The sequence below is a fragment of the Lytechinus pictus genome, chromosome 13, assembly GCF_037042905.1.
Source record: "Lytechinus pictus isolate F3 Inbred chromosome 13, Lp3.0, whole genome shotgun sequence".
NCBI classification, from domain to species: Eukaryota; Metazoa; Echinodermata; class Echinoidea; order Temnopleuroida; family Toxopneustidae; genus Lytechinus; species Lytechinus pictus.
Window position 1 is genome coordinate 6,868,930 of NC_087257.1, and position 22,865 is coordinate 6,891,794.

At 34.9% G+C, this 22,865-nt stretch overlaps 1 protein-coding gene across 1 annotated transcript in view; it reads left to right on the forward strand.

The window, feature by feature from the left end:
* Window positions 1-876: 876 nt before the first annotated feature.
* The window catches only part of LOC129274952 (integrin alpha pat-2-like), a 44,224-nt gene continuing 22,235 nt past the window's right edge, over window positions 877-22,865 (forward strand). Inside the window, exons 1-11 of the mRNA XM_064108568.1 lie at window positions 877-1,007; window positions 2,166-2,263; window positions 8,440-8,581; window positions 9,462-9,505; window positions 10,906-10,948; window positions 11,391-11,480; window positions 12,345-12,433; window positions 13,011-13,117; window positions 14,315-14,420; window positions 15,610-15,712; window positions 19,501-19,604. Coding sequence (XP_063964638.1) covers window positions 989-1,007; window positions 2,166-2,263; window positions 8,440-8,581; window positions 9,462-9,505; window positions 10,906-10,948; window positions 11,391-11,480; window positions 12,345-12,433; window positions 13,011-13,117; window positions 14,315-14,420; window positions 15,610-15,712; window positions 19,501-19,604 — 945 coding nt within the window. The 5' untranslated portion in view covers window positions 877-988. The remainder of the gene's footprint in view (window positions 1,008-2,165; window positions 2,264-8,439; window positions 8,582-9,461; window positions 9,506-10,905; window positions 10,949-11,390; window positions 11,481-12,344; window positions 12,434-13,010; window positions 13,118-14,314; window positions 14,421-15,609; window positions 15,713-19,500; window positions 19,605-22,865) is intronic.

Here is a 22,865-nt window from a genome sequence, read left to right on the forward strand (position 1 = left end):
CTGATGACGTCATCCACTCACTATTTATTTTGTATTTTATTATAAGAAATATGAAATATTCTAATTTTTTCCTCGTTGTCAAGTGAAATAACGATTAATTCATCCCTGAACATGTGGAATTAGCATTGTTTAATACTATATGGTTCGGTCAAGAAGTTGGTCCTTATTGTCCAATCTGTAAAAAATGAAACATTGTGTAATTCCAACAATAGAAACAAGTAATTAACATCGACTGTCTCATTTGCATGTCACAGAGTTGTGCATATCACTGTTTTGTGGAAAATAAGCAAAACTTTGAAATGTCAAAACTTTATTTTACATCCAATTTTGATGAAATTTTCGACGTTATGCTAGTTTGATTTTTCTCTATTTTGATAATTAAATCAACATTTTTGGGGGTGGACATAACCTTTTACAATGAACCTAAATGGGGGGGGGGCATTAGAGGCAAAGTAACTAGGAAAATTTAGTAAAAACCATGCAAATGTAAGCCATTTCACGCAAAACCACGTAATTAACACTCATTTAAAACGATAATAAATAATATCAATAAATGAACAGAAAGAAAAAAGATTACACCAAAGCTAAATAACGGGAAACCCGAAGAAAGAGACAGAAATAGTACAGACAAGAAACAATTAAGACACGTTAAAATGTAAAATAATCACTAGTTTTTCTCTACATTTAATGTTAAATATACAGAACAGGATTATTTTTTATGATATACGTTGTTTGTTCATCATGCAATAATATTTTTAAATGTTTGCGAGGACTAATATTCTGATACTGCGTCTACCCTTTGCGCTTGTAATTCGATAATTTTATAATTTCGTTCATTCATGAGTATGACAATCTTTTTTCTTTTGACAGGTTGGTTGTGGGAGCTCCCAAGGGACAATCCAATTATAGTGACATTGTGAGAGGAGGCGTGGCCTACAAATGTTCCTTCACCAATCAAAACGCGTCACTGGCTGGTAATTGTACTGAGATGCAACTAGACACTCGGGGTACGTCACCATAAACATGATAAACCATTCTTTGTCTAGTGTACTTCCCAATTTTCTGCCATTGCGTCATCCGAATATACAATGGGATGTTTAAGAAGTAATATTAGCTTTCAATGTAAAAATATATCTACAAGGAAAAAAGCAATAATATTGATTACCATAGCAGCATACAGACCTTTTATCGTCATCCACATGCATTATAAATTTTAGGGGTATTAAAGTAATTGCAGACAGTTATAAATGAGTCATTAAGATTGTTAATGTAAAGTATTTCAATATTGTTATTGTATACTGCGTTTTTCATATTTGTGTATACTTATTGTTAAAGCCTTTGGAAACCTATTTTTTTTTTAATCTGTACATTGACCAATAAAAGAATCTTGATTCTTATATCATTATATTATATATAATATATCAATATTATGTTATGTTATATTACATTATTATATTATGTTATCTTCATTTCCACACTTAAAAAAGTACAATACATGTTATAATAATATATATTACATAAGTGGTTGAGTCACTGGAAGCTTACCTGCTTGTAAACAAAGACTCCTTCCGTAAGATCTGTAGGTGTAACTAATTCATGCTTTTAGGCTATCGTACAATGGAACTAAAAACTGTCATACTTTTACATTGAATATTAGTAATATCATCTTTAAGGCATGAAATCAAAAGTGTGTGTTAAATATAAATAGTTCAACTATTTATTTACTTTGATTTATTTTATTTCATTTATTTTATTGTAACATATTTATTCAGGATCAAGATAAATCATGATCAGCCGAGGCTGTTTTACATCATGGTCCTGACACACACAAAAATATATACAATGCACAAGATTATTTAAAAAGAGGTACTTAATTTGATTCACTCTCGGCTACAAAAATCGCAAGAAATCTTTCTACGAATATTATTTAGTTTAATTCCTATGACTGAATTATTCGAATTTTATTTACTTTTTCAAATTTCCCCCTTTTCTTTTTCATTTGAGAGCCAAAAAATCATTATTTTTTTACACCAATAGATACTTCAGATATGTATATAACATTTTAAAGGGAAACTACTGAGTGTGTCGTTAAAAGTTGATAAGATACCAATTTATCGACGAATGTCATTTGATGTAACATTCTACCTTTTTTTATACATTTTTAGGTAATGATTTCTCGGAATCAGATCGACAAATTTTTAATAAATCAGACCAGTGGTTAGGGGCGGCGATGTCAAGCGGAGGACCTAATGGATCATTAGTGGTGAGGAAAAAAAATATACTTCCAAACTTTGGCAAAAGGAAGCAAGTGACACATCAAATTTGAGGTATTGTTCTTTCTGAAACACCCTTTGTATGTTGCATGTTCAGGCAAAATTTGGGGAAGAAATTATCGTTCTATGGAAAGATATTGAAGAAAATATGTTGTTAAATTACATTGACGCCTATGTAAATGACGAACACACATTGCTCATTTACAACGAATGATACTTTGTAACTTGCTCCTTTTTGCCAAAGTACGGCAGAATAGTAATAATGCTTATTTGGGTTCTTGGATTTCCAGAGCATTGTATTTATAAATCATCTGTTTTTAGACATGTTAAAAGAATGAGCAGCAAATATCACATTCCACACAGCATTTGACAGTCTATATATGCACACACACAAAAAAAATAAAATCAAAAACAAAAATTTCCCTAGAAAAGGAAGGGGATTTTCGTCAAGAAGAAATCAAAGGTGGGGCTCATCCTCTAATTAAGGTTATTGTCCCCCCCCCCCCCCGAAAAAAAAATAATTAGGGGTGTTGAAGCACTGCCCGCTTCCCAGGGCCATGAGACCATGTGGGTTTAGTCTATGCGGTATCATACAATCAGAGCAGAAGGATCCATGAGTACACCAAGTAATACAAACCAACCATTTTCCTGATTTGGCTGCGGGGGGGGGGGGGGTGAGGACCAATTAATTTTTTCCGAAATTGTCGGCACCAAATTATAATATAGAATTTAAAAAAAAAAAAAAATGTGTATGATTAAATAGTAAGTTGATCCCTGATGTAAAATGGTTTATACTGCCCTCCAATGCGTAATAAAAACCTTTGTTTGTAATGCGAATTGTGTATTTTTTCAAGTTGTCAAAATCATGAAGTTAGGGGAAACATATCGACCCCCCCCCCTCCCCCGCTCCTGTAGGATCGACGCATCTCAAAGCGATCACAGATATCAGTCGGACTCTTGACAGAAGTGATGATACCTCTGTAGAGACACGGTAAATGTACTTTTTCTGACTGTCAATGACTTGTTAATTTGATTGGTGTGACCTCGCAAATAAGGTGAGAACGTGAAATGGCCCCGTCAGAGAATATACGTACCTGTCTTAACGCTGATGATCAGAGGAGAGAAAGAGAGAGAAAATGAGAGAGAGGAGAGAGAGAGGGGAGAGTGAGAAAGGGAAACCAAAGGAAAAAACAGAGTCGGTGTGCCTGAGTATTGTGTGTGTGTGTGCGTTGGAGAGATCATGTGTATTTATACTTGAGAGAAACAGAATAGGCATAAAGATAGAGGGGGGCTGTGGATGAGAGAAATTGAGTTGAAGTATAAAAGAGAAGTATAACCAGGGGTCACGGAACAGTTTTGAATAGCGTATGGGGGTGACCACGCAAAAATAATCATGATAATGAATACCAAAAAAAAATAGACGGCCGTTTTTACATTTTTGTAGATGTTTTAATCTCCAAGATTCTAAATGGGAACAGTCATGTTTGTTGGGTAAAAAGATACCACATATTTTGTAAATTTCACGCAATGTTGCGTTGAAATTTACCCTTCAAACATGCATCATTTTGCCCAAATATTGGGGTAAAAAAATACCCAACAAACATGCATGTACCCTTTCTACCCAATATTGGGTGAATTTTTACTCTCAGCTTTTAGAGTGTACGGCTCTAATTAGCATTGTGAGCGTCATTATTTTGTGTAACGCGAAAGAGAGATCGAGGGAGAAGAGTGGTGTGCGTGTGTGCATTGTCTTAAAAATGCATACTAAATTCTCGTTCTCGAAATTGCGAATCTGCCCCCACCCCCCTTCCCGGGTCATGGACCTACCGCTGCAGACATTGGATGGACGATGAAGAAAGGGTGCACAGGAGACAATAGATGGGTTTATCCATGGTTTGACCCCCCAAAAAGAGAAAGAAATAAGACCGAGAGATTGAGTGACTTGCCATGCTTCCATAGTGCTTTTCCTGACCTCTTTTAAACTCTCATTCTTGAAACGTCAGAGATGCCTCTACATATTTATATTCATCTAAACTTTTTACCGATTCCATTCATTTAATCTATTTCACCAAATTCAGTGACTTGCCAAAGTAAACATTTAAGCACAACACATTTATCTATTTCTATAGTTAGATTTGTCTAACCTCAGTTATTATAACAAGTATGACCAATTGCGAACCTGGAAAAGTTGCAGAGTAGAAGAATTTACTGATTAAATATTAAAGTACAATATCATCCACTATCTGACTATTGTAAAAGTCAATTAGTTAATGCATACATAAATATATATGGATTGTTTACAATTAATCAAGGTCTGTTGCATAACACTGGCATGGTGTTCTCATCAAATATACAGGAAAGCACATACTGTTTCTGATAATTATATAGCGATGAAGGGAATTTATAGAACACAATGTGAATGCGTATGTCGTTTCACGAAAGAGTAGCTTGATCATGTTGATTATCATGAAAATAAAAGTTTATGTTTACTTTGAAAGATTTGTTTCGAATGTGACATTAGTCGATTGATTGAAATTATTTTGAATTATGTATTTTTCTTCAAATATGTGTGATTGTATATATATTCTGTAGAATTTATCTTTACGCTTTGATTTTGTATATTTCTGTGTATATGTAAATGCCAACAAGAATATTTTCCTAAATGGACAGAATAAAATCAATTCTCAATTCTCAATTCTCAATTCTCAAATTTAATTCAATTCTCAATTCTCAATGTCTGTGTTTCACTTCAAACAAACATTAAGAGTCGTTAACAAATCATGTGTATTATAATTGCACGGAAGTCTGCAGAGGACATAATAAGACATACTTCATTTCCGAAGGACGTATATAGACAACAAAGAGAAAAATCCAACAAGCATAACATTGACAATTTTCATCAAAATTGGGTGTAAAGAAAGAAAGTCTTTACATTTCTTTTTCTTAATGAACTTTTTTTCATATTCTCAAAATCTCTTAAAACTATAAGGCCTTGTCTATTGTAAATTATAAAAGAGAAAAATCAAAGTCATATGATCAAATAATTATGATTGGCGCACGTATTCTTTTTTTATGAAAGCGCCGTTAAAAACCAATCCACAACAACAAAAGTTTCGCTTAACTTCACAAGCATGACAAGGTAGTTGTGTTTTGTCAGTATGAAATTGAGAGGATTGATGCATCACTCACTGTTTATTTTGTATTTTGTACAGGAAATATAAGTATTCTATGTCATCCTCATTGTCCTGTGAAACAAATATTATTTTTCTCTAAACATGTGGAATTGCCATTATTTTAACATTTCATGGAAGTTAGACCCTAATATAAGACCTGTGAAAATTTAAATATTGTAATTCAAACAATTAAAAAATAGCAAGTGCATGGGGGACGTCGTCAACTCTCTCATTCGCATGTCACTGAGTTGTGCATAAGTGTTTTGTGGAAAAAAAAAATAAGCGAAACTTTTAAAATGTTATAAGGTTCTTTCTTAAATTGACATCCAATTTTAATGATTTTTTTAGTTTTCTGCTTGTTTGATTTCTGGGGAGGACTTGACCTTTTAGAGACTCTCAGCGCTGAGAGTACAGCTTCTTATTATAGTTCAAGCAAAGGTTTTAGTAAAATCCCGTCGCAGACCACCTTTTCTCTACCATATGTCCAGGACGTTAGGACACCATAACCACTGCCTGTCATTATAAATACGTTTTTCAATCAACTTTTAGGGTAATTCAATTATTGGTATTCGGAGGAAACTTAATCGTTCACCGAGTCACGTCCAAATTATACTGGCCTATATTGCATAGATCTCCGACTTCCTCTCCCGGCAAGTTGTCCGACCGAACTTGATTATCATCATCACACTGAACATACGTATTATTAATAATACCTCAGTCACATTTGCTCTACGGCTGTCGTGCGGCAAGTCGAAAACAGCCGGTTTAACCTATATTTTTTTCACCAGCTATATATGTACTGTATATAGATGGTGTAAATAAAAATGAATAAAACGGCTGTTTTCGACTCGCTGCATGGCTGCCGTAGAGCAAATGTGACCGAGGTATAACTCTAAACTATGATTTTTTTTTTTTTTGGGGGGGGGGCTGGATCGATTTCTAATAATGATGATGACGATAATGATAATAATGATAATAATGATAATACTAAATTATTATAATTGTAACTCGGTTCCTGTTAAGCGCATATCACATTATGATATTAACATCCCGATGCGCTTACCCTGGCTTTATCCTGTAGCCTTTTACGTCAGCGCTGGAACATTTCAAAGAAAGAATTCCTGCCAGGTACCAATGTACCTTACCTGGGTGAATGCAGCACAGTGTGGATCAATTTCATGCTGAAGGGAATTACGCAGTGACGGGGATTCGAACTCTCTCTGTTTCAAGACACAAAACTAATCAACTGGACCACAACACTCCAGAGTTTTCCAATGACTATATATAATCATTTTTTATCATCTTATGACGATTATGCTGCTCCAATGATGGCCAACGGCATGGTTAGTGGAATGGCGATATTACTTTAAAAATATAAGCAATCTGGAATGACATCTCTACCGAGTTATAGATAAAGACCTATATCCATGCAGCTTACCTCCATCATCTTGGGGGTCAATGTGATCTTATTTACCGTGTATCCTATTAGGCAATTACACTGTAAAAAATATTGGGTAAAATTTTAACCAGCATGAGGGTAATTATATGTCCAATTTTGGCAGTAGTTACCCAATGCGGGAAGCATATTGTCCAGTAAGGTTAAAAGATAGGCAGCAATTATTTTAGAATGGACAACATTTTCACCACACTAGATAAGTAAATTTACCAAAAGATATACCCAATGTTGGTTGGACACATAAATATCCTCATGGAGCATTATTAACCAATATTTTTAGAGTGTATTTAAAGTAAAAATAAAAGTTAAGATAAAAAAACTGACCCTGTGGACTTTCCCCACTATGGTTGATCTACACAAATAGATGAATACAAGTCGAGGAAATGTAATTTCAAAGGCCAGTTGAAAAAAAAATGATTGATTTGTCAGATTTCAACCAAGTGTCCATTTCCGTGCAGCTGTAGTACAATGAACGGCATCAATTCCGCATCTGCCAAAAAGGAGTTCAGACAAAAAAAAATGGGGGGGGGGGGGGAAATGGGCATATAAGATGCCCCCAGCATGAGACTCAGGAAGGAAGCACATTGCTTGTCATATTCACCAAGCAGTATAGGCCTCACAGCATGAAAAAGGGAATTAACCTCAAAAACCGTGAAATCATTTCCTTGGTATGATTAGGCAGGAAGTTTATTCTGACGATAAGTTGATTTTTAGAAAAAATATAAACATGGTTAGGAAAACTATTGGTGTATGCTTGATGAAAATCCATCAAATAATGAGAGTCACAATTTTAAAATTTTAACATTTGTGACATCATTCTGCAAACAGCTGTAATGTAAATTCTATAACTTCATTTTTTAATGGAATATGATTTAAATATTTTTTTATATAAAGGAGTACGATATGATGTATCTAATAATATATTCACCGCAAAAATTAAATCATTGGTCTTTTTTCTTTTAGAAATACAATTTTTTTAGAATATGTATCACACGAGATATCGAGGTGCCGCTGTTCTATAACGTCACAAATCATAACGTTGAAAATTCCATAACTTCATCAAACCTTCACAAATTTTTCAATTTTACTGCTTTTGCAAATCATTATCAGGTTAATCTTCCCCTTTAAGACATGTTCAGTTTAAGATAACATTTTCAGTTATTTTTATCTTCCCCTTTCGTGTTAAAGAGCGCCAAGATACCAGTATTTCATCTCACAACTTCCTATTTTTATAATCGCGTTTGTCTATATACCGGGGGTTTTCATCGCAAAATCGCGATATCTGTACTTTTGGGCTATTTAAAAATGATCACGTGGCATGTCTGTGAGCACTTCAAACAATTGAGAATTGCGTTAGATTTTTGGTTTAGTGAGAGTATAATAATTTCATTAAGATTTATGCAGATTCTGATTAAGTTTGAATGGATCTTCGTTCGCGACAAAATAAAACACAGAACAGTTAGGAAGATATTTTGTTAGGTATAATTAAGAAGAAAATGTATCTTTTATCATTTTTTTTTGTGTTTTCTTGATTTAGATCTGCAGACCCCGATATCAGTATTATTTTTACCGTTCCAACGGATTGCAGCAGCAACAACGGGACCTCTTGGGTGGATGCTTCGTCCTTACCCAAGAAGACTTTGATCATCCAAACATCCTACTACCATGTATCACTGGTGGTATGTATCTCTATATGACTATTCTTTGTCGACCGAAAATGGTGGCTCAGTGGTAGAGCGCACGCCCTTTGAACCGGAGGTCGTGGGTTCGATCCCCAAACGAGTCATAACAAAGCATTTACAAACGGTACATTCTGTCTTGTCAAGCGCTCGAGACTAACGTTATGTTACGTTTAACAGGGACCGTTTAGAGAATAGTTCATAGATTAGACCTGTAGTAGCTACCCTTGGTTAATAAGATTGTTGTTGTTATTATCTGTATTTCTCTCCATCTTATATATCTGCTGCTATCCTATGGATATTTTCTTTGGTATGTTGGCATAGGCCTAAAGGGAAACTATGATTTTTCTCAATATTGGTCATTCTTGACAGTTTTCTGATTATTACAATCAAGCTATAGTGTGAGGTTCAAGCTCAGGCAGCAGGGAAGATAGAGGAAAACATCATCGAAAACACGACCAAAATACATTACGCCATGGCTGGGATTCAAACCCACGACCCTTTATTTCATGGTACGATGACTATTCCACTGGGCCACAACGGCAACGCCCACACAAAGGTTTGCGATGGATTGCAAATATGAAAGAACCGCACTGATTTGTCCCTGGTCAGTATTTTAAACCAAATGCGCATGTATCATAGATATTGATTGGTCATTTCATTTAGCGATTGATCGCTATTATTTGTGTTACGGAGCCCTGCACGGTGTCTCACAAAGATCTTAAGCCACCATACACCACTGGGCCACGATCCAATTTGGAGCAAATCGCATTTTGCTCATCTTTTGAAAATATGAATGACAAGTAACTTTTATTTGAGGTTCATTTTTATATATATATATATTTAAAATGAAAACTGATATTTGTTTCAAATCCAACAGGTGACAGACGTTGCCAATTTGGCTTCAGCGTAGATGCAAAAAAGGTATGCCTGCCAATGTCAACTTAACACCGATAATGGATATTGTGGATTTATTTTCAAAGACAAAAAAGGAAGGTGATAACATCCGGGGGTTTGGGCTACTCATGTAAAATAGCAATATGTATATATAGTTCCCAAGCATATCATGCTTTCCTTTTTTTTCATTGACTTACTCCTTTCCCCTTTTTGTAAGACTCTAATTTCAGCTGTCAGTACTCGTAGACCCCCAATTTCATGTTAATCTCCCTTTTCAGGTTTTGCCGGCCGTTGCCAAGTGCATCATGTTCCCTTTTTTTTGAGCTCCTCATTTCAGGATTCTTTACTCAAAGACCCCCATTCTTATTATAAAATCCGATTCCCAACCACCCCCTATTGCAGAGGGCCATCTAGCTCTTAAAGATGAATGGAACCTTTGGAACAAGTTGGCCTTTGTGAAACAGAAAAAAAAAAATCAAAGAATAAAATCAAAACAAGATTGAGAAAAACCGGGAAAACAACGAGAAAGTTTTGAGTATTTGAATATTGCGAACACTCAGGCTATGGAGATCCTCCCAGTCTCAATGCGACAAATATGTGTGATGTGAACAACTCTCCCTTTGAAGGACTATAAAATACCCCGAAAATCTATATTTTTGCTCTTTCTTAGGGTGTTACAAACTCTTTATCCATAATTTATTCTTTGGAAATCTGTATTACTTGCCCTTCTACATGTAAATAAAGAATACATGATCTACTGATAGATGTGATAAAAGAGGCATTTGAGTGAAATATACAGTACATAAAATTAATGGGAAAGTTGTTCACATGCGACATCACTCATCTTTGTCGCATTGCCAATGAGAGGATCTACATTACAATAATGATCTTAACTTCAAATGCTCATAATTTACTTATTATTAATTCAATTATTATTAAACATTTGTTTATCCGTTTCTTTGATTTTTCTGTTTTTGCACAAGCTATCCCGTTTCAATGGTTTCATTTTCCTTTAAGTTCTTAAGCACCTCCTTTCATGGCAACTTCAGTTTGTAACTGTGTGGTTTCATATTTTCGGGCCCTCTTACCCCTCCCCTTTCCAAATCCAAGTACCCCTCCCCAGGGGGTTTAATACGTAAGAATAATTGCAATTAGAGCAAGAAAGGAGGGAAAGACAAAGAAGCAAGTGATTAATAAGTGGTAGAAAAGGGAGGAGAGAAAGAATTAAAGAAATCAATATATAGGCATAATGAAATGAAAAAAAGGGAAAATACAAGAAGAGAAGAGAATGAAGATGAAAGCGAAACGGGGAATAACAGAGAAGAAATTGTAATGAATATTCTGCTTTCAACGAAATCATGCAAACAAGTCACCAGACTCATTTCCGTGTTATAACAAATGATACTTTATGATACCTTTATTTTCAGGATCATATAGTTTACGGAGCTGTTGGACTTGGCAGACAAGAAGGTAAATTTATTTATTTTTAACACGAATAGTAAATCATAAAAAACTCTATTTTGTCATGATATGAAAAAGGGTAAAACGAAATGCAGTTCTGTTTGAAGTTAACTGTAAATAGAAAGTACAAACAAAGGTTACAACAAACTGTAAAAGTAAAAAAAAAAAAAAAAAAAAATCTACAATTACAATATACACAATAACTTTAACTACAATAGCTTCAATTGAAGTGTTCGGCTATGATGAATGTACTAGCATATTCAATGATCACTTAAACGGGTACTATTCAAGTTTATTAAAGTAAAATTATTTCCATTATTATAAAGTATGCGTATTGAATGCATAACTCCTTCCGGCATTGATTGGGATTTAAACACTCGACCATTTGATTGAAAGCGAGTCTTATTTGTAAAATGTATATAATAAAATAAGTAATGATTGCATCTTATAGGTCAATTTTGGAGGAGTGATAGCAGGGGTGAGCAGAGACAGAAAAGACCAAAAAGGAAAATTGGTGTCACTAGAGAAAACAACTACAGAGGTAAAAGAAATTCAATTGCTGTCAATATTTAGAGAAAAAAAAGTTATATTATATATATTGCGTTACATGTTTCTTTATTTCATTTCAATTTTTATAACTGTATTTTTTATGGATTTTGTCTACCGTTTTGTTGGAAATGAGAAGAAATAAAACTGAAACCTATTACCGTATAATGAAAAAAAAATGTTTACGTGATAAAACCTGATCATAAAATGTTATTAAACTGTGATTTTAATTTTGAAAATAGCCATGTGCATTGACCTAAAAAGATATATTTTAAGGAATGTTTGTAGGAGTCCATAGGTATCTCAATGATCAAATGATGCGAACGCGAAGCGCGAGCCGATAAAAAAATATATTCAGACCTGAAAAATAAGCACCAGTTTTTTTTTTAACATGCCACGTGTCTCACTAAATGCAATGCAATGCAAGCGCGATATGATTTTTGTATGCGTTGATCCCCAAAAGAAAACGTATTAAGCACTGGTGGACATATAGGAATGTGATAACAATGTAAAAAGATCAAGGCCTATATAGAAAAATGGAAGCTCGAAGGAAGCTACGAGGAAAATATTTACTTTAAAAAGGAATGTGTTAAACAGCCAATGTGTGCGTCGGAAGGAGTGAAAGTGGAGACCTGAGCAAATTATGTTTCATCAAATTCTGACAAATATGGTATTTCCTTTTCTTTTTTCAGATTCTCTTTCTCTGCCCCTATTTATTTCCTTTTTCTTCCATTTTTTTCAAGCCGATGAGGGGGAGGGGGAAGTTACGCCACTAGGCTAGATAACCCTTATGTACGATATAGATAATGCTAAATTTCTAAATTGAAATCAACGTGATCCGGATTCTGTGTCGTTTCAGGCTATACAGTGGCTTCTGGTGATTTTAAAGGAGATTCGAACCCAGAATATGCTATAGCAGTGCCCAGGCATAAACAGGCCTTTGGCAAGGTAAGCATAATGATCCAGATAGAAAATATATCAATGTGTTACGCTGAATCAAGTAGGAAACGACTCGGGGGGGGGGGGGCTTGTTGGGGTGCAAATCATGCCTATAGTTTCCCCACCCCTAAATTAAAAAAATAAAGCGACAGTGATCCGCCCTTGACCCCCTAGCATTTTATTTTACCCTCCACTTGACCCCACTTTAAAATTCTAGTGCCTCAAACACGTGACTATTTGAACTACAAGAACCCGGTTTAGAATAATTGAAATTTCCACAATTTCCACAATTTCATTGACATATTTGAATATAACATATTAAAATTATGTAATGCTTCAATATGTGTCATCTGAATGACTGCACCTGTTCACGGTGATATTGCTATCAAATATAGATATCATAAAATATAGCATTGCCCAAGTTACATTTTAAAAATATGAATCTTTGTAAAAAAAAAAAAAAAAGGAAACATAAAACCTGAAATGGAATATGTAACATCCTGATATAATTGGATCGGTTTTAGGAGTATTACACAATAAGCAGATTATTTCAATTTTAGAATAATCTCCATGTTTTATTTGACAGGTGGTTCTGTATGACAGTGATTTGAACGAGTACAATGACTTAGAGAATAGCGATATGGGGTCATATTTCGGCCATACACTCGTTACTTCCGACCTTAATAATGACGGGTAAGTACATAGATATGCTCACTATTACTTCCTTCATCCTTAGAAAATGGTGACCTGCAGGTAGATTTTATTGTTTGGTGGTGGAGTTTCGAATGGACATGATGAGAGTAGCATGTGAAGATATGTTGGTATCATTCTCGTATTTTGAAAATAAATACTAGTTTACACCTGTATCCAGTTCAACTATCGGTCTTCCATGGTTAATTAATTTGGAATGCCATACTCGCTACATCCCTCCATCGTCTCTCTCCCTTTATTTCCCTTGTTCTCTCTCCCTCTCTCCTCAACTCAGAATACATGTATCCATAAATGCTTACACTATATGGTCCTCGCTAATAACCCATCGCCTTATACACACACACACACACACACACCCACACCCTTCCTAACACCCCATCACACACACACACCAAAGTGTATATATATTGAAAGAAATTAGATAACTGCAAACAACTTGTGGCAACTCTCTTGTAAATAATAAAACAGTGAAAGAAATGAAAATGAAAGAATAATAGATACGTAGCTTCACTCAAGGTTCCTCAGAGCTGTCATCCATTCTGAATCAAAGGTTGAAAAATGCCTCGGCCGGGAATCGAACCCGGGTCCCTGGCTCTGAACGCCAATGCCTCAACCAATAGACCACGGAGGCGGGCGAGGATTAAGGCGAGAACCGAGTTCAATTAACCGGCAGGCAATTTTTTGTGAATAATAAACCGTGAAATAAATGAAAATTAGAGAATGATATATGCGTAGCTTCACGCAAGTTCGTTTAGAGTTGTATTCGATTCTGAATCAAAGGTTAAAAAAAATGCCTCCGCCGGGATTCTTACTATTTTCTCTTCGTTTTTATTCAATTAAAAAATAATAACAACATTGATAATAATGATTAGGCGCTACTTAATAATCTGGGTTAAGCTAGGCTGTATGGCAGCGCTCACACATTTCTGAGGAATTGCTTCCTGCCAGTAAACCATATCTCACCTGAGTTGAGTGCAGCACACAGTGGTTCAATCATTCTTGCTGAAGGAAAATATGCCATGGCTCGGATTTGAACCCATTAACCTCTGTTCCAAGTTCGGAGACTAAGACACTTGGGCCACATTGCTCAACATCCCTCAACTTCACTATATATTATCCAATTAATGAAAACATGGGATACATTTTGTTTTAAATTCCTTTTTCAAAATTCTTTTCTAGCTACGATGACCTGGTTGTCTGTGCCCCTCTTTTTACCGATTCCATTTCTAACAATGGTTCGCTTTGGGAGATAGGAAAAGTCTTTATTTACTACAACGACAGAAATGTAAGTCCAATTTTTCTTTTGATTCCTTCTTCATCTTCTTGATATTTAGTGTAAAATAAAATAGGCCTTTTATGCGATGACGTCATAATATCATGGCGCCCTCCATCGGAGGATAAAGAAATACGTGTAAACTGAGTTGTCGGAGATGTCCTATTGGCAGATCACCAACATGTGCAAGGCAATGGCTTCAGTCTCTAAGGTGGCCTCGGTGAGACGACCTTGATTAATACAGCCCATTGCTTTATAATCTTCCATTAATGACAAATGACCCGTAGAAATTATAACCATTATTCTTTTTTTTTATCTGTTATGTTGTGGTATTCTATAATAAAAAAAATGAAAATGTGTTGCTGATGAACATGCCTGATGAAGATCACCATATCAGAAGAATGTGTAAAAAAAAAGTAATACAATACATGCTTTCACCACTGACTAGAATCGTATCATGTTATACAATATTGCTGTGATTGCATTTCTTAACCCTAAAAGAGCCGGGTTATTTGGACTCATCGCAAATTTGGTCTCAAAAGTTGCGCGAGATCTGAAAGTAAAAAGTCAGCGAGCGGCGCGATTAACTTAGCGCGGCGGATTTATTGTGAAAATGTAAAGGGGGACGGAATCCGCCCTCCCCCCGGGCCTTTTAGGGTTAAAGGGCATACGGACTCAGCCGCCTTAATTGAACCATCTCAAGTCCTCAACTAATTATTGCTGGGCAGGTTCATCACCCATAATCCAACATGATATGCAGTGTTATTCTTGTAATATTGGCCCACTTGAATAACACCCTAATTGAATGTGCTGTGCATTTATATTGCAATAAATAAATGTACCTATAACCAAGTAGCAAAATAGGTACATTTCCGCTTAAAAACACTTTAGTTTCTCTACGCAAATAAAATTGTAGGCTAATTCACCCAACGTCTGTCATCTGAGTTTCAGAACAAGGTATATTTTAAGATTAGCCATATATAACGCACGGTGTTAGTCAGGTCACGTCGCCCCCCCCCCCCTTAAAAGGGCGTTTAAAGTAAATGGCGGGTCGGGATGGGGTGCCCCTTTAAAAGAGCGTTTAAGGTAAAAGGCGGGATGGGGTGACTCACTAATGATGCTAACGCCTTTGTTTTCTCCCAATTAAAAAAATCTCATTTTGGTGTTTATACCTTTCATTTTGTTTTATGTCTGTCCACAGGGTGGTTTTGGCTATGCTGATACCATCACCGGTCGTGATGTCGGCGGAAGGTTTGGGTATGCAGCGACGTCACTTGGGGACATCAACGTCGATGGATTCAACGGTATGCCAATTCAATTGACTCTCTCAGGTTAATAATGATGGGATGGGTTATCGATAAGGATGGCTTATTGGAATTTATTTTACCTGGGAGTATATTATACCATGGACCCTACATGATTATATCCACACCCCATCAATTGATAGATCTTTTAAACAGATTCCTGGGGTAATAGTTTGCCTCACCCCTTAAAAAAGGCGACAGCAGGAAAGTTTAAAGAATGTCAAAGTTATTTTATTATCCATTCTGAGTCATTGTCGACATCAAGGATTTGACGAAAAAAAGGTTGGCATGTCTTTCAAATTATTTCAAATTTAGTACAATGATAAATTCATATAACTGTTTTAATCGTTTCTTTTTCTATTGGTTTGTTACATTTTTACATATATTATAGTACTTTTGTTTAATATCACAATATACGTCTCACAAATAAGGACCTCCAATGCTTAATGCAGCATTAATTCCGCCCCCCCCCCCGAAAAAAAAAATTCAAATGAAAAATAACAAAGGAGTGAGAACATGATCAAATCCATTATATTACACCATTCCCAGACCAACTTAATCGTATATTTTGGTAGTCTATTAATGATATGTTAGTATATATTCAACAACATGGTAGCATTATATAGGTCGAGGCATACTTCAAATTCAAAGTATTCATCACTTTCGACCCCAACCGAATTATATACCTTCCCCTGTCCTTCACCGACATATTTTAAGACGCAAACAAAACTTGGTATTGGGCTCAGATTTGAAACCATATCCGGTATTCGGATCAATTGATTTCCAAATATCGGACAGGGTACGTGGAGTGTCAAATATGGGTCAGCGAAAGAACAGGCATGATGATGCACAAGGAATCTTAATTACAGTTATTGGATGATAGATATCAACAGAAAACGGTGTGGGTGGGATGGGCGCGTGCGTGTGTGTGTGCGTTTAATTTGTATATTCATTTTCTCCCATTTCACTTTTCTTCATTTTTGTAAGTTAACATAAATTCATACGACATCAGAATGCCATAAAATATATTCAAGTTATTATCATAGAAGTGTGTGTGTGTTTGTGCGAGTCGGGGTGAGTGCGCCCGTGAATGGGATGTGAGGGTTTTGAGCGTGTGTGGAAGCTAATGTGCGTGAGTGGGTAGATGCGTATGTGTGCGCGTGCGTGAATTGATGCGTGAACGGGGAGGTGAGGGGGTAAGGATTTTGTCAAAATCTCATCATTTTACACCCATGCCATTTTTTTTCATTGCCCTTTACGAGGGGTTGTGTGATATTTTGTTAAAACATTATGTTCTATAAAACAAAGGTTTGACAAGGGGATACACCCCATTCCTTCAGGAATGCATCATCCGAACTGTTATGCGAAGCTACTCAGCAAGACGGCAAGAAAATTCCTCTTGTTTAATTTGCTGAATCAAGTCTTTCAGCTATCATGACCTATATATTTAAAACGCATCCTCTTCGAAATATGGGAAATACATTTACCGCCTATTTCCTCCCCGTTCGAGCTTCGAGGTGGCTGAAGTTCACAAAGCCAGTGACTGGTACCTGGATATTACTTCAAAATGTTATGTGACTGTCTCTCTATTCATCCCTCCATGTTTTATATTCCAATCCGTCAACCTATCTTACGTCCGTCCCTATAATTTGCTCCATTTCTTAAGTTTCATAAGTTTCTTTATCTTTCCTTTATATTGTATTATTATACAGTCAGTCAAAATAAAGAAATACATTAATGCAAACATGAACAATACTAGCGGCGAGACATATTTTGGTAAAATACTCTAAACATGCATAGATAATAACGTGTTTGTTTTTTTTTTGTTCAAGTGTTCATTTATTTTTTTGTGGTAACCAAACAGTAAATTACTTTAAAGGGGTACCACGGGCTGAAAATAATATATCGTAATGAATAAAGTAATATTCACCAAGCTAAACGCTGACAATACTATCATGTTCTGGTATTTAACAAAGTACAAGAATAATAGATATATATCGATCGATTAAGCTTGATAATGATGGCGGCCCTCTGTTTTTCCTCAATCGTGATTTTGTCCATTTTGATCCAATGCATGACTGAAATTATGAAAATATTATTACAACGCGATATACTCGTGATTATCAAGGGATGTCCTCTAAATAGGGATGTCTTCCCCTATATAGAGTCACTGTCTCAAAATCAAATACTTCTTTTCATCGATCTTCATATATTCCAAGGACAGCTCGGTTGTGGAATTCACTCCCATCCACCACATTCCCTTTGGCTCCCAACATGGACAGATTTAAGAATAGTGTTAATTCATATTTAATTAGCTTTATGTAAAACCTTGTACTTTAATTATTATCACATGATAGTACACTGAAATCTTGCATAATTCTCCAACTGAAATGATGCCAAAGTTCCGGGCCAAAGTTATGTAATCAATGTGACTCTTCCGCTGCTTTGATGAATCATAAGGAGCACGTAATCATTTATGCCTCTTTTTTCATGACGGGGTACGAAGCCTGATGATTTTTCCGTGACCAGTCTTTAAAGGTCAAGTTCACCCCAGAGGAAAGTTGATTTGAATCAATAGAGAAATCACAAAGGCACAGCACTGACAATTTCTTCAAACTCGGATTTAAAATAAGAAAGTTATGACACTTTAAAGTTAATCTTATTTTTTACAAAACATTTATATGCACAACTCAGTGATATGCAAATGAGAGAATCGATGATGTCCCTCATTCACTATTTTTTGTTGTTTATTGTTTGAATTATACAATAATTCAATTTTTACTGATTAAACAATAAGGACCCTCTTGTTTGAACCACAGAATGTTAAAACAATATCAATTTCACATGTTCAGGGAGGAATGGGTGTTTGTTTCACACGACAAGGAGGAAAAAAATATAATGATTCATATTTCATGCAATGAAATACAAAATAAAATAGTGAGTGGATGGTGACGTGTCATCGGTCTCCTCATTTGTATACTGGCCAGGGTGTGAATATAACTGTTTTGTGAAATTAAGCAAAACTTTAAAATTATATAACTTTCTTATTTTCCAACCCATTTCGATTCAGTGTCATGCTTTTTGGATTTTTTTCTTTTTATTCAAACCAACTATTTGTTGGGGTGGACTTGTCTTTTAGGAAAAAAAGCATTATATACGTTATTGACCGTTAAACAATAGTCATAGGTTAATATCACCGAATTAATTCAACTAGATTTTTTAAAACCGGTGTCTGCAAGGAATATGCATCCTACATTAGGATCTTATTGATTGAGCGTCAATATATAAAAGCTTACATTCAACACATCCGTGGCGTCAGCCTTCATGTTTTCAGTTTGAAATTATGTTATTATATTCATTTTCCCTCCTATTGAAATGTTCTTATCTTTTCTTGTAAAGTAGAATGGGATTTCTTAACCAATTTGTGATTCGTATTATTTTAGATAATATAAATATATTATGTAATAGCGTATAGGGACGCTTTTGGCAGTGATATGCGCTATAATAATAAGCATGTTGGTATTATTACAAACATATGACTATTTGTTTAACGGTCACTATTATATAGGTATTCTTGGTTATGCAGTACCCTAAGATTGATCATGAAATACCCGGTCGTGAAAAGGACGTCTTTTTCTTTGCAATTATTTACAACAGTTATTGTTGATATAGTTGATATATATGTATATTGTAACATTATGATTTTGCCATAACTTACATTATCTGAGCTGCATAAATTTGATAAATATCAATAATGAATCAACCATTTTTTTATGATTTCATTTCAGATTTAGCCATCTCTGCCCCATTCATTGATAAAGGAAACAGAGGAAAGGTCTTTATATATCACGGAATAGGCCACAATGCCAGGCTACCCTTGACGCCAGTACAGGTAATAATAATTACACAATCATGGTACTCTCGTTGTGGTTGTCGTTGAAGGCGATTGTTATTTGGTGATTGATAGATGCGGTAACCGCCCATTACGTGTAACTAAGTTCGGAATCGATTTCCATTTTTCATGTCATAACTGATTACGCCTTACTTTGTCATTTTGTTGTCGAAATTTGAAGTGAAATCAATCGATTAATGCCTTTGGGTGAGAGCGTAAACTATATTTACTAAGCTTATTACTGACATGATCATGTATTTCTAATTATAATAAATCATAATAATAAACTAATTAATATAGTGACTGGATTGTAGTTAATTTACCCATTAATATGCAACAACCCTTTTTTTAACACACACGGTACAAGCTATAGGGACAATTCTGGACTTGCCGTGGGCCTGTAAAAACGTATATACTGCATTTGTTACATTATGTACTAAACAACTGTCTCTGGTGGAGACTGAAAGTTTGAAAATTAAGACAATGCCCGACTTTATGTATGTATATAATTCGGATGATCAGTCTCGAAATATTAGGCCTATTTAGCTTATATCGAGGACCATGACACTGATAAAAATAATAAGATTTCCTTTAAAATTTCGATTTTATCACAATTTGCTTATTAAGCAAGTGTTGGCGTATCAGCATTTTATGGAAGAGAGCACTAGAGGGCTCACTTTTAAATTCTTGTCACGATACGTGGAGTGGATTTTGAAAAGGCATTCGATTGTATCTCTCATAAACTTTTATTCAAAACTTTAGAACATTTCGGGTTTGGGAAAAATCTGTGTTCTTGGGTCAAAACTCTTTATTATAATGTTAGTAGTTGCGTGTTGAACGGGGGGCACTCTACGGGATATTTTGAAGTTAATAGACGAGTAAGGCAGGGGGATCCACTCTCTCCATATTTATTTATCATAGCGATTGAATTATTAGCTCATTATATTAGGAGAGATGTTAATATTAAAGGGATAGGATTTGGGAAACGGGAAATAAAACAAGTTATGTATGCAGACGACATTACATTGTTTTTAAAAGATATGAACTCGATCCATAGAGTAAAGAAAATATTCTCAGATTTTGACAATTTAAGTGGATTGAAGATTAATATGGATAAAACAAACTTTTTATGGTTGGGAGAAGAAAGAGATAGACCTGGTTTACCACTTCTTGGACATTGGTTACAACATTAAAATATTAGGGGTATGTTTTGCACGGGATTGTAAAGTCAAAGATGACTTGAACTATAAGGAAATCTTGAGTAAAATTAAAAGACTTATTGGTTGGTGGAAGCAGAGAGATCTTACGATGTATGGTAAAATAAAACTTTTGAAAATGTATGCATTTTCAAAATTAAATTATGTTTCTTCCCTGATGACAGTCCCAAAAGACGTTTTTAAGGAAATAGAAAGAATTTCTTTTAACTTTATTTGGGGAGGAAGAGATAGAATAAAACGCAAGGTTCTATATCAAGACTATTCCGTTGGAGGACTGAGAGCTCCAAATTTTGAGGTCTTTGTTAAGACCCAACGAATAATGTGGATTAAACGTTTGCTAGATGGAGGAAAAAAGTTCGGGTTGGAAAGCAACCTTCGAATATTTTTTTAGCTCTTTAGGTGGTCGAATCATATTTCTGTGTGATTATGATACGAGTAGAATGAATTTAAAAGGTATACCATTATTTTACATAGATATGCTGAAGGCATGGCACGAATTGGATAAGTGTAGACATTTTGGAGGGAAAAGTAATCCCATTATTTTTAATAACAAGCGTCTATGCCTTAATAATAAGACCTTTTTTGATATTGAATTATTTCAGAAAGGTATAGTTAAGGTCTCGGATATAATAGTTGGAGGTAAATTAAGACCAGTTTCATACTGGTATAATCTGAAATTTTCATCTGAAAACTTGCTCAAAATTCAAAAGATATTTTCAGTAATAACAGAAGAGTGGATACAAAATGATTTTATGGAAATGGATACAGACAACTTTGAAATTCAATTGATGATATGTGGGCATGTTCAGAAACTATGTGATATAAAATCTAGACGAATATATGACCACTTCATTGAAAATTTTTTAATTGATTATGTATTTCATGTTACAGATGGGCAATCCGAATATGATTTGGGAATGGGAGAACTGAAAGAAGTATTTTTGAGACTGAAATGTGCAATGCTATGCAATAAACACAGAGAATTTCAATACAAACAATTACAAGGGGCTGTGTACACAAAAAGGGAACTTTTTAAATTCGGTTTTGAGACAGATAATTTCTGTTCCTTTTGTAAAAAAGAAGTTGAGTCTTACCAACATTTATTTTTTTATTGTCCTGCAGTTAAGCGATTATGGGAAGAGATGAGTAAAATATTTCAACTGAATGAACTTGGCAGTGACGTTTGGAAAACAATTTTCATGGGGATATCTGGAAATACTACAAGAGTAGCTTTAATAAACTGTATTATATTCTTAATTAAGTATATCATTTTTAGTTCAAGAAAACAGGGAATATTGCCAACCGTACAGAAAGTGACACATTTGGTTAAAGAGTATAGAGATACGGAATATCAAATAGCGTTTAAAAAGGGGAAGCTGGGGGTGCACTTAAGGAAATGGGAACAAATCAATGCATACCTTTCTTAATACTATGGATGTATTGGTTGCTTCATTTTGTTTCTGTTTTGTTTATTTGTTCAAATACAGATAGTTGTACCAGAGCAGGATGCATTGTGTGTGGGTGTACGTGTGTAGATGGATGTGTGAGTTTTGTGACGGGGAAGAGGGGGGGGGGAGCTGTGAGTAGTGGTGAGTTGAAGTGAGCTTGTGTGAGTGTCTGGGGAGAGAGATGAGGGGGGAGGGGGTATGGGGGTAAGGTGAGTGTGTAGGGACGTTTTAGGATAACCTTCCTCTAATTAACCTTTAAAATAATATTTTATCCTTTTTTTTTATTTCTTGTACAATTAATATGTGCAAAAGAGATTATTTCTATTCTATTCAGGGAAAAAGTCATTTTTTACAAAGTACGTTTTTTTTTTTTTTTTGTCGATTGATACGGGTTTTTCCCCTCTGCTTTCACATTGTTATAGAAGAGAAATTTGGCAGTTTAATTTAATTTGTAATCATTTTAAAAATATTCGTAATCTCATTGATATTGATATATTTATTTGTTTGATTGTTTATTGATTGTATACATACAAAGAATCTTTATTTATATGAATTGTGATTGTAAACTTATTGATTTGAAAGAGGAAGAAAATAAA